Raw genomic sequence first — 12,513 nt, 5'->3', positions numbered from 1 at the left:
CGCTGTAATTATCCAGGCCCATCCCAGCTCTGGTCCCCTCAGCTGTTCCCTGGCAGTCCCTTCTGCTGGTGAAAACACACATGGCGCCGACCTGACCAGGGTGTAAGTCAGGGCTCGCCACTGTGTGACTATCAGGCAGATGACTGAACGCCTTTGGGACTCCGTTCCCTCACCGTAAAATGGAGGTTAATACTGGCCTTCTTCTACTCCCTAAATGCACGTGTTTGTCCTGGCCACCGGGCCCAATTGTTGGCTGTTCACGCGTCGGTTACTCCCACAGGACGAGTCAGCCAATTAAAGGCGAACCAGGCCCGGTCCTGGGATGAGACTCCTTTTCTCATCCTAGGGCTGGACAAGCAGCAGGCCTGGGCCCGGCTCTGCCTTGTCACATGCGGGGGGCCAGCCCATTTGCTCGCCTGTGTATAGGAGCGTGAGGTCACGCTGGGTGCTCCCGCCCCACCGGGGCCTTTAGTGTCCCTGGTCCCTAAAGACCAGGCCGCTCCACCGACGGAGAAGGCGCGAACCCCAGCCGAGCCCAACGGCAGTTGCCGGTTGCCGGGCCACCTGTTGCTGCAGCTCTGACTGGTTCCTTCCCTCGACAACGCGGCGGCTGTAACCAATCGACAGCGAGGCCAGTCGCGAGACCCCGCCCCGCCCTGCAGGGGCCAGCCGCGCGCTCGCTGGCAGGAGGGTGGGTAGTTTGCCCAGCGTTGGGGGCTGGTCCCATAAAAGAGAAAGTACACTTAGACCCGACCCCGCTGAACGCTGTTAGAAACCGTCCTGGCTGGGAGGCAAGAGGTGTGTGACTGGACAAGACTCGTTTCTGGCCGTCAGTCTTGCCATCCTCACAATGAGGTTGGCGGCCCGAGAGAGTGTGAGGCAGAGGCGGGGAATGGCAAGGGAGTGACCATCTGGGGGAACGAAAGAGTAAACGCGGTGATGGGACGCACGGAAATGGGAGTGGAGAAAGTCACGGAGAGAACCTTAGGCGGGGCGTTTCCCGCGGAAAGGCGGCGGCTCCAGCGTCTCCTCACCCAAGTACGAGCTGGCACGCCCCGCCCCGCACGCCCCGCCCCCGAGACCTGTGCCGAGCCGCCGCCCGCCCGGAGCCACACTGCAAAGCCCTGCTGTTCGCGCCTTGAGATAGACCGTCCGCGTTGGTCCGGCTCGCCCGCCGCGCCCTCCTCCAGCCGATACACGCAGCCGCACGCGCTCTCGTGTTCTCCCTGAGGCTCGGTGAGCCTGGCCCCAGCCCTGCACCCTCTGCGCCCCCTACACCTGTTCTGCGTGCGCTGCCCGCTCTTCCATTTCCCTTCTCTCCCACCCAAGTTTGTACTCTTTTCTTTCTTTCGGTTTTATTTTTTTGTTTTTGTTTGTTTGTTTGTTTGTTTGTTTGAGACAGGCTGTCGCTCTGTCTCCCAGGCTGGAATGCAGTGGCGCGATCTCGGCTCACTGCAGCCGCCACCTCCCAGGTTCAAGCGATCCGCCTACCGAGTAGCTGGGATTACAGGCGCCCGCCTGGCTAATTTTTGTGTTTTGTAGAGACGGGATTTCGCTTTGTTGCCCAGGCTGGTCTCGAACTCCTGAGTTCAAGCGATCCGCCCGCCTCGGCCTCACAAAGTCCTAGAATTTTGGGCGTGAGCCACCGCGCTCGGCCTGTACAAATCCTTTATGTCCTTGGTTCTTTGTTTCTCTTCTCTTACTCTTTTTCTTACTCCCTTTTGTTCTTTCCCTCTCCCGTTCAGTTGGCTGTCGTTTGATCCTCCACCTTTCAATTCCTCCTTTCCACCACGACGCCCAGCCCTGCCTTGGATGGGGACCATCAGCGATGACCACAATGACCTCTCTCTCACCAGGCGGCTCCAGGCAGTGTTCCTGCACTGCCTTTCCCAGGGCTTGGGGGCTTTTTCTAGTGGGCTTTGAGCTGCTCAGTCTGGCCCCTGCAGGGCCAGCTCCCAGCCCATCCAACCTCCTCACAGCCCAGCCTGGGCCCTAGCCAATTCCCGGAGATTCTCTGTCCCATCGTGACCCCCTCGTAACTCTCTCACTCACCAAAGTCTGATGACTGTGCTAGGGGGTGCTTATCTAGAGTACTGGGTGTTACAAAAGCAGAAGCCTGGACAGGAGCCAATTTGTGATATTAAGCAGGTGGGGTGGGGGTGGGGAGTGTACCTAGGTTCATTTTCTGCCCCGCTTTTCCCCTTTCCAGTGTGTGCACTTAATCAGTCCCTGGGTGAGATGGGCCCTGTTCTCCATCCCTCTCCAAGGCATGGACTGGGTGGGCGTGTGTGTCTTGGGGCAGGTGGCCCTTTCTAAACTCTCCGCCTTTGCTCACCCACAGGACACATAGTATGACCATTAGGTGTTTCGTCTCCCACCCATTTTCTATGGAAAACCAAGGGGATCAGGCCATGATAGCCACTGGCAGCTTTGAAGAACGGGACACCTTTAGAGAAGCTTGATCTTGGAGGCCTCACCGTGAGACCTTACAAAGCCAGGTAAGAGTCCAGTCCAAGGAAGAGATCTCTTGCTGCCTCCTAACCCTGCGGTCTAGGGACAGGAGTCAGCGGGGCATTAACAAAAATAACTACCATCCCCACCCCATGACAGTGATGTGGCTCTTTCCAGTTCACAGAGCACTCTCACACCTCCCTGCTCTCATTCTGGCCCTTCAGCCGAATCAAGCCAAGGTTCTTGGTCCCCATTTTATAAAGGAGAAAACAGGCCCACGTGGAACAGTGACTGGCCCCAGGTCATCCTGGGAGCCAGCAGGAGAGCTAGGACAGGAACCTATTGTTCTAACTTCATATTTTTGATGCTAGCTTTTGACTATCCCTGAAACCGAGATTGGTAATCAACCTTGTGCGGCTCTGAAACTGGTTATTTGCTGGGAACTGTAAAAAAGGATTAACTATTTCTAGGCCTGCATTTTAATTGCTGTCAGTAGGGCCCCCTTACCCACCCTCTGAAGGACCTGGTTTGGCAAATCCAAGGCAACATTCAGAATGGCAGCTGAACCTCTGTGCACTTGTCTTTGGGCAGCAGCTGGGTCTTATTCTCTGGCCTTCACAACATCCTGCAACCCAGCTCAAGGTCAGGAATGTGATAGACTCATGTCATGATGTCTCTGATGCCCAGAGAAGGGATACCATTTGCCTGAGCCTTCTCAGGACTGTTTAATCAGCCTGAGAGAACGTTCCTTGTGAAAGGCCCTGCCTGTGCCTGGGGCTGAGAAAACAGCAGGAAGGAACTGAGGAGCTGGGCAGCAGTGCAAAGCAAATAGCACCAGCTTTGGCGCCTGTAGGTGTGGCTCTTACTCATCTCACATGGAAGTAAGGGCAGCCACCTTGCAGGGCTGCTCTGAGGATTGAGCTAATACAGTGCCCTGGGCATTGGGGTGGGGAAAGTTGTGGAGCACCTCCTGGAGGAAGGGGGTGTCAGAGCAGGGAACCTGGGGAGTCCAGGGGCACCTTCATCAACCCACTCTGTCATTTGAGCAGCAGTCTTCACTGAGCCTCATGGGCAAGCTGGAGGGAAACAGGAATAAGGTCAGGCCTTGTTCTGTAGGTCCCAGTGTAGTTGCTATGGTGAGTATCTTCATTTCCCTGGTTGCCCCAGCCACCTGGAGTGAGAAGCCCAAGAGGAAGCTGGGTGAGCTCTTTGTTTCCATGGGTCTCTGTATTCACAGCTGACTCCCTTCACCAGCCAGCTCTTTCATCTGAGCCCCAGCAACCAAGGCAGTCAGTCAGGCGGGGCTCAAAGCGGCTGCTCCAATGAAGTCAAAGAAATAAGCTCAGGGGAAGAAGCAGGTCACCCTCCCCCACTAGGGTGCTGGGCTCACTTCCTCTTGGGGCAGTGGAGGAGGGCGTGGTTCCAATTCAGAACAAAATGGGGCTTTTGGTTTCCCTTATCACTCTTCACAGCTCTGAACTGTACCCCCCATCCTTGCCTGTCTTGTGTAAGTGTGGATCCCCCTAAGTTGGAGGAAAGGAAACTGGCCCAAACAAAAAGGAGAGCAATTTTCTTTGCATCACATGGTAGGCCAGGAGGAGTCTAATGCCCCAGAGTTTACTCTCAGCCCCCAAAATCACCTAGCTAAATGTTACCTTATCTAAGAAGTCTTTAGTTTTGTTGTTGTTGTTGTTGTTGTTTGAGACAAGGTCTCACTCTCTCACCCAGACTGGAACACAGTGGCACAATCACAGCTCACTGCAGCCTTAGCCTCCTGGGCTCAAGTAATCCTCCCAAGTAGCTGGGACTATAAGCATGCACCATCATGTCCAGCTAATTTATTTTTATTTATATTTTTTTAGACAGGGTCTCACTATGTTGCCCTGGCTGGTCTTGAACTCCTGGGTTCAAGCAGTCCTCCCACTTCGGCCTCGCAAAGTGCTAGTTTGTTTTTTGTTTTTGTTTTTGTTTTTTTTGAAACAGTCTTGCTCTGTCGCCTAGGCTAGAGTGCAGTGGCACAATCTCAGCTCACTGCAACCTCCACCTCTTGGGTTCAAGCGATTCTCCTGCCTCAGCCTCCTAAGTAGTTGGGAATACAGGCGCGTGCCACCACACCCAGCTAATTTTTGTATTTTTAGTGTAGATGGGGTTTTGCCATGTTGGCCAAGCTGGTCTCAAACTCCTGACCTCAGGTGATCTGCCCGCCTCGGCCTCCCAAAGTGTTGGAATTACAGCCATGAGCCACCGCACCCAGCCCAGGAAGTCTTTTCTAATCACTCATTCTTCCTTCTCTCCCGATGGCCTTGGTTGTTCCCTCCTTTGCATTTTAAGAGTATGTCCTGTAAGCCTCAAATGCAGCTTGAATCATCTGCCCACCCACCCCCTGTGCCCAACAGTAAGCCTCCTCTAGGGTAGATATTATCTCCTGCATCTCAGTGAACCACTGCCCAGCAAAGCAGTCTTGCTAAAACAGTGACTCTGGAGATCCTAAGCTGTGTGGGAGCTGGAGGAGAGAATTAGACTGACAGTCTGGGAAGGGACTGAATTCATCATCTTGTACCTTCCTTTTCTTCTTAAGTTCCAGACCCGTGGAAACCATTCCTGCTTAGACATCCAGAACATAAGCCTGTGGGTCTGTGCCTGTCGGGCCTTAGTCTGGGTGAAACTTTTCTCCACTTCTGTCAGCTCTCCAGATGAATCATAGAAGCAGGAACATGGGCATCATCAGTGAAACCTCTGCATCCAGCAGACAGAGGGCTAGTCCAGTGGCTGTTTATGAGGCAGCGCTAGGAGAGCTCTGATCCAGACCCTCCCTGTATTGAAAGGGAGGGAGCCCTTCTTGAAGTATTGACTGCGTGAGCAGGAATTGCTTCACCAGTGCCTAATTGAGTGCCTCTCGAGCTCACATCTATTTTCCCTCATGAGGCCACTTGGAGTCTTGCTGAGGGACTTGGTGCTATTAGGGAAGCTGGGGTTGGGGATCGTGAGCAGGGAGGGCCTGGGGACATCGTGGCTAATGGGGCTTTTCTCCTCTTGGCTTAGATTCCGGCAGAGTTCCTCTATCTCGTCTTGTTACTGATTAAAGGTGCCCCGTCTCCAGTTTTTCTCCGTCTCCTGGGAGGTAGCAGGAAATCAGCATCATGGTTGGGTTCAAGGCCACAGATGTCCCCCCTACTGCCACTGTGAAGTTTCTTGGGGCTGGCACAGCTGCCTGCATTGCAGATCTCATCACCTTTCCTCTGGATACTGCTAAAGTCCGGTTACAGGTGAGGGGATGAAGCCTGGGGATCTTGATGGTGTCTACTCTGTTCCCTCCCCAAGGACACAGACCCCTCAAGGGCCACTGGGTATTTGGAGCATCGAGATGACTGGAGGTGGGAAGGGCAACATGCCTATCCCTGTAGCTACCCTGTTTTGGCCTTGCAGATCCAAGGAGAAAGTCAGGGGCCAGTGCGCGCTACAGCCAGCGCCCAGTACCGCGGTGTGCTGGGCACCATTCTGACCATGGTGCGTACCGAGGGCCCCCGAAGCCTCTACAATGGACTGGTTGCCGGCCTGCAGCGCCAAATGAGCTTTGCCTCTGTCCGCATCGGCCTGTATGACTCTGTCAAACAGTTCTACACCAAGGGCTCTGAGCGTGAGTATGGAGCTAGGCTGGAGGCCCCTTGGCCCTTTTTTCTCAGTGATGATTGATCTTAGTTCATTCAGCCATATAGGTGTTTTAGGCCCCATGATCCCTAGGAAGATCAGAGGAACAGAGAACTGGAAGGGCCTGGTCCTCCACATACTTTCCGAGCACCTGGCTACACCAGACTCTGAGCAGGGCATCATCCCATGACAGTCCTCACCACCACCTTGGGAGTAGGCAGTATCATCCCAGTGTTATAGAAGAAGAGACTGAGGTGGGAAGGCAGTGGGTAGAGGGGGGCCTTGGCCAAGGGCACACAGTAGAGAGCCAGGACACTTGCCTGCAAGGCCAGCGTTCTTCCCTTTCACCTCCTTAGTATGCCCTGCCAACCCTCCATGTTACATATGAAGAAACAGAGCCCCAAACAAAAAGTTTTCTTTCCCAAGATCACATGGCAGGAAGAAGTAAAGCCGACCTGAGATCCCAAGTCTTAGGAGTCCCAGTCCTCAGAAAGCCACTTCTCTCTGAGCCTTGGTTTTACATTTGTCAGATGGAAATGATTGTGATTTCTCAGGGCTGTTGAGCAGGTAAATGAAAATGTTTTATGGAAGAAAGCACCAGGTTTCATTTTGGTCTTACCCCTTGCTATGTCCCTAGCAAGGAGTAGACATTCATAGGGATATTTTGTTTGATGTGAGGAGTTCTTAGAGCAAGAGCTTGTAGAAGGCCAAAAGCTTCTGGATTCTATTCCCCAAAGCAGGAGATGACAGTGACAGGGTGGTTTTGGTGAGGAGAGATGAGGTAGAAAACCAGTGCAAGCCTGCTGGCCACTGACCCCATGACTCACCCACAGATGCCAGCATTGGGAGCCGCCTCCTAGCAGGCAGCACCACAGGTGCCCTGGCTGTGGCTGTGGCCCAGCCCACGGATGTGGTAAAGGTCCGGTTCCAAGCTCAGGCCCGGGCTGGAGGTGGTCGGAGATACCAAAGCACCGTCGATGCCTACAAGACCATTGCCCGAGAGGAAGGGTTTGGGGGCCTCTGGAAAGGTGTGTACAGTTGTTTTCTTTTCCCCTTTTCCTCCTCCCCGATTCTCTGGTCTCACCCAGGATCTCCCTCCTCCTACAGGGACCTCTCCCAATGTTGCTCGTAATGCCATTGTCAACTGTGCCGAGCTGGTGACCTATGACCTCATCAAGGATGCCCTTCTGACAGCCAACCTCATGACAGGTGAGTCACGAGGTAGATGGTGCTGGGTCTCACCCTTCCCCCGTGCCGGGAGCAGGTGCGGGGGTCTAGTTGACACCAGAAGACTACGTCTTTTCATCCTATTTGCCCTTTGCAGGGAGAGTAAGATATATCTCTTACTTGCCATATTGAAGCCAACTAGGATGAAGCTCCCACTTTGCATATTGAGGAACTGAGGCTAGATTGGCACAAGGACTCTTTCAGGTCCTCAGAAGAGGTCTCAGCTGGAGTCCCTGTCTCTTGTTTTTGTTTTTTGTTTTGTTTTTTGTTTTTTTGAGACAGAGTCTCACCATGTAATCTCGGCTCATTGCAACCTTCTCCTCCCAGGTTCAAGCAATTCTTATGCCTCAGCCTCCCGAGTAGCTGGGATTACAGGTGTGCGCCAGCACACTGGGTAATTTTTGTATTTTTAGTAGAGATGGCGTTTCACCATGTTAGCCAGGCTGGTCTCGAACTCCTGGCCTCAAGTGATCCACCCACCTTGGCCTCCCAAAGTGCTGGGATTACAGGTGTGAGCCACCACGCACCACCCTCTTATTTGTTTTTTGAGACAGGGTCTTGCTGTGTTGCCCAGGCCGGAGTGCAGTGGGGTGATTAATGGCTTGTTGCAGCCTCGACCTCCCTGACTCAAGCAATCCTCCCACCTCAGCCTCCTGAGTAGCTGGGACTATAGGCACACACCACTGTGTCTGGCTAATTTTTGTATTTTGTAGAGACAGGGTTTTGCCATGTTGCCCAGTCTGGTCTTGAACTCCTGGGCTCAAGTGATCCACCCACCTCGGCCTCCAAAAGTCCTGGATTACAGGCATGAGCCATTGTGCCCACCCTCTCTGTCTCTTTAAAATCGTGAAAACTCTTAGCTACTTAAGTAATTCTTCCTTCTGGAATGATGAGTGAAGAATCTTGACTGCCTTGCCTGCTCCTCCTTGACAGATGATCTCCCTTGCCACTTCACTTCCGCCTTTGGGGCAGGCTTCTGCACCACTGTCATCGCCTCCCCTGTAGACGTGGTCAAGACGAGATACATGAACTCTGCCCTGGGCCAGTACAGCAGCGCCGGCCACTGTGCCCTCACCATGCTCCAGAAGGAGGGACCCCGAGCCTTCTACAAAGGGTGAGCCTCTGCTCCTCCCCACCCAGTTCGGGCCTCTTGGCTATGCATGTCTATCATGGGTGGGAGAGAAGCACCCGGAAGTGAGTATCAGCCCAGTGTCAGGCTAGTTCTGATCCCACTCCTGGCATTTTGCCAGCTTTCACTTACCCCTTTAATTCCTTCCTCCCAGAATTACTACTCTCACAATTTTGTATTTGTTAAATGGAGACTCAAAGGGAATTCATACCAGGCAGCTGTGAGCTCAGTTTATTGAGTCCTCCCAGCCTCCTCTGGGACAGAGCCACTGGATTAGATTGAATACCAGGCCCAGTGAGGAAAGTGGGAGGTGGAGGTACCCCCATGACCTGTGTTTTTTCTCCCCTAGGTTCATGCCCTCCTTTCTCCGCTTGGGTTCCTGGAACGTGGTGATGTTCGTCACCTATGAGCAGCTGAAACGGGCCCTCATGGCCGCCTGCACTTCCCGAGAGGCTCCCTTCTGAGCCTCTCCTGCTGCTGACCTGATCACCTCTGGCTTTGGCTCTAGTCGGGCCATGCTTTCCTTTTCTTCCTTCTTTCCCTTCCCTCCTTCCCTCTTTCCCCGCCTCTCCCTTCTGCTCCTTTACCCACCACCTTCCTCTCTCCACATTGTCATCTCCTCATTGTCTCTCAGTGCTGGTGGAGTTGACATCTGACAGTGTGGGAGGCCTGGTGCCAGCCAGGATCCCAAGCCTCCCGTCCCTTGGAACATTCAGCCAGAATCTTCATCCTGCCCCCCGCAGCCCACCCTAGCCCACTTGTCACCCATAAAGCAAGCTCAACCTTGGTGTCTCCTCCCTCTCTTGTAGCTGTTACCAGAGGTCTTGGTCCAATGGCCTTTTTGGTACCTGGTGGGCAGGGGAGGAACCACCTGACTTTGAACATGGGTGTGATCCACCTTCCACCTCCAGCATCCAATCTGCAGCCTGTGGAGGTCATCTAGTCCATTTCTCTTCAGACCTAGGCCCTGCACTAATATGGGGAGAGCAGGAGCCACCTGAGAGACAGCAGTGGCCTTGCTCTCGCCTCCCCTTCTTTTGCCAGGACACTTGAGCTCTTACTCAGAATCTGGTACCCTAGTGCCTGCCATCCCAATCCCCCACCCCAGCCACAGGCCTGTTTATCTGCACAACAAGAGTGCTCCTGTCTGCCCTGCATCTCCTGCAGTTCCAGAGGAACATGAGACTCTTAGATGCTGTCAACTTTATTTTATTCTGTTTTACAAATGGAAGGAAGACCCACCTCTCCCAAAGTCCCAGACCTTGTGAGAACAAGTCAGCCTCCTTCCACCCTCCACAGTCATACCCACAGAGGAAGTGTTACTGAACTGAGTGGAGCAGGCCCTGACTCCACAGAGGGTGGGTGGAGGCTGCAGGGTAAATATCCGGTCTCTGCCTGAGGATACTTTCCATTTGTGTATTTTGTTGTTTTGAGACAGAGTCTCACTTGCTGTCACCCAGGCTGGAGTGCAGTAGTGCAGTCTCGGCTCACTGCATCCTCTCCCAGGTTCAGGCAATTCTCCTGCCTCAGCTTCCCAAGTAGCTGGGATTACAGGCACACACCATCACCCTTGGCTAATTTTTGTGTTTTTAGTAGAGACGGGGTTTTGCCATGTTGGCCAGGCTGGTCTTGAACTCCTGACCTCAAGCGATCCACCTACCTCAGCCTCCCAAAGTGCTGGGATTACAGGCATGAGCCACCGCGCCTGGCCAGGATACTTTCCATTTGGAGTCTCACCACAGCCTCTCTCCACCTGCCCCTGCCCCAGCTAGGGATCCAAGGAGTCCATGAGAAACCAGGGCTTTGGCTACACAGGGGTCTCTACTTCTCTGTCCCTGTTCTTATCACCTGCCCTCAGAGGCAGGTGGGCAGGGCCACTACAATTTCAAGGAGTGGAGACTGTGAGGTCCCAGAATCCCAAGGCATCTTCTGTAGGGCTGGGCCCTTAGTAGTATGTCACTCAGACCCAGTTCGTAGGTGTCTGAAGAAGCTGAGGCCTGACACAGGAGATGCAGGCAAGAACACCCAGAAAGTCCGCTACTGAACTGGGACCCAGTCCTCCTTCCCCTTCTGGACTCCCCAAGACCAATGCTGGGGTCCTTGGGGAAGCCTGTTTGGCAGCTGTGGAGCCAGGCCCTGAGAACACAACCACCCTCCCTCTTCCCTCAGCCTCAAGCAGCTGACGCCACTGCTCCTTCCCCTCATTAGCCCAGTGGTCAGAGCTGGAGGCTAGACCCTTCAGTGCTTGGGTTGAGGGCCAGGGTATTAGACTGGTTCTTGGAGAAGGAACGAGGGTCTAGGATTCTTCAGCTTCCTTCTTAGTTTTTGACAAATTGATCTGAGGCCCCATAGTCCTCGGGAGGGACAGGGTTGAGTGCCATAAGGCGGCAAACCAGGGTAAGAGTGACAGGCAGCCCAGGCAGGCTGCAGGGGATGGCATGTATGGAGGACCTGGCCAATGCTTTCTGTACCTTCTCACACTAATCCTGTGAGGCAGGCTGTTAGCTCTGCTCTGGACGGGAGGAAGGAGGGGCAGTTTGGTAGGTGTGTGTCAAAGCTAAACAGTCCAGGTGGGCAAGAATTTCACAGCCCTGGCTCTACACTCCAATTCAGGGCTTGCTCTCAGAACAGGGCAGCTCTCACCACCCCGCTCCACCTGAGTCCTGCCCCAGAGTATTTCATGCCTCACCATCTGGTTTCCATGAAAGGCCTGCAAGGCAGGGGCTATAAGCTTTAAGAGAGATGAAGTGACTTGCCCAAAGGCACACAGCTGGCTAGTAGCACCCCTGGGATCCAGAACAGACGTGTCTGACTCCAAAGCCCATGTGCTTTTAACTACTGTGCCGAAATGCTTCATGGAGCCTTGGTCCTGGAGTCTTCATCGCAAGGTCTTTGGGCAGCTGACTTTACGGTGATTTTTTTTTTTTTTTTTGAGACAGAGTCTCACTCTGTTGCCAGGCTGGAGTGCAGTGGCACGATCTCGGCTCACTGCAACCTCTGCCTCCTGGGTTCATGTGATTCTCCTGCCTCAGCCTGCCAAGTAGCTGGGATTACCAGTGAATGCCACCATGCCCGGCTAAGTTTTGTATTTTTAGTAGAGACGAGGTTTCACCATGTTGCCCAGGCTGGTCTCAAACCCCTGACCTTGTGATCCACCCACCTCGGCCTCCCAAAGTGCTGGCATTACAGGCGTGAGCCACTGCGCCCAGCCCATGGTGATTTTTTTAATGACAAAAGTGCTACTGAACCCCCATTTAAGAAAAAGCCTTAAGCTGATGTGATGATTTGAATGGTGGAGTCCCAAGCAATCTGGAGAACGTGGGGCCATTTCTGGCACCTCTGAAGGCATTCCATGGAATTGGCTACCTACTCCCCGAAGCCTGGATCTATTCTCATCCAAGTTCAGACTGTAGAAGGGAACCTCGCTGGCATGGAAGGGGAGCGTAGCACACTTGTTGACTTTGAGGAGGCACGTGTGGTCTACACAGGCCCGGTTGGACCTGGATGCTGGAACTCCAGGCCTTGGGGGCAGCAGGACTGTTATCCCTTCCTGAATCTAAGCAGTGAGTTCACCAAGCACTTTCACATCAATGATTTCAGTCCTCACAACGTGCCTGTGAGGGGGGTTACGAGCTCTGCTCTACTGACAAGACAGGTGTGGTAACTGGTTCCAGGAGAAAGTGGTAGGGCTGGGATCAGAACTTGGGTTTCCCAGATCACTCTGCCCAGGACCCTATCACAGACCAGGGGATTGAGGCCAGAGGGGTAGAACCAAAGCTGTTTCCAGTGCACACGTGTTCTTTATGCTGCTCTTCTACGCAGGGTGAGTCTATGGGAAGTGACCTTCAAGGTTTTGGGGGGTTTCTGGGTTTGTTTTGTTTTGTTTGAGACAGAGTCTTGCTCTGTCACCCAGGCTGGAGTGCAGTGCCACAATCTCGGCTCACTGCAACCTCCACCTCCTGGATCCAAGTGGTTCCCCTGCCTCAGCCTCCCAAGTAGCTGGGGTTACAGGCACTCACCAGCACACCCAGCTAATTTTTGTATTTTTAGTAGAGATG

The 12,513-nt window shown here is 53.7% G+C and overlaps 1 protein-coding gene across 2 annotated transcripts; it reads left to right on the top strand.

The window, feature by feature from the left end:
• Positions 1 to 672: 672 nt before the first annotated feature.
• UCP2 (uncoupling protein 2) lies at positions 673 to 9,243 on the top strand. Of its 2 annotated transcripts, XM_033207760.1 has the most exons (8): positions 673 to 1,236; positions 2,342 to 2,498; positions 5,494 to 5,717; positions 5,878 to 6,088; positions 6,933 to 7,127; positions 7,207 to 7,308; positions 8,260 to 8,440; positions 8,805 to 9,243. In XM_033207760.1, the coding sequence occupies exons 3-8, from the start codon at positions 5,592 to 5,594 to the stop codon at positions 8,917 to 8,919; spliced, it is 930 nt and encodes a 309-aa protein (XP_033063651.1). In that variant the 5' UTR covers positions 673 to 1,236; positions 2,342 to 2,498; positions 5,494 to 5,591; the 3' UTR covers positions 8,920 to 9,243. The 2 variants fall into 2 exon arrangements, with proteins under 2 accessions (XP_033063651.1, XP_033063652.1); XM_033207761.1 differs by lacking the exon at positions 6,933 to 7,127 and having other exon boundaries at positions 733 to 1,236.
• The last annotated feature ends 3,270 nt before the right edge of the window (positions 9,244 to 12,513 follow it).

The sequence above is a fragment of the Trachypithecus francoisi genome, unplaced genomic scaffold (genome assembly GCF_009764315.1).
Source record: "Trachypithecus francoisi isolate TF-2019V2 unplaced genomic scaffold, Tfra_2.0 Lachesis_group8, whole genome shotgun sequence".
Classification (NCBI taxonomy): Eukaryota; Metazoa; Chordata; class Mammalia; order Primates; family Cercopithecidae; genus Trachypithecus; species Trachypithecus francoisi.
Note: the sequence above shows the minus strand (reverse complement) of the source record. Positions and strands in the feature narration are given on the sequence as shown.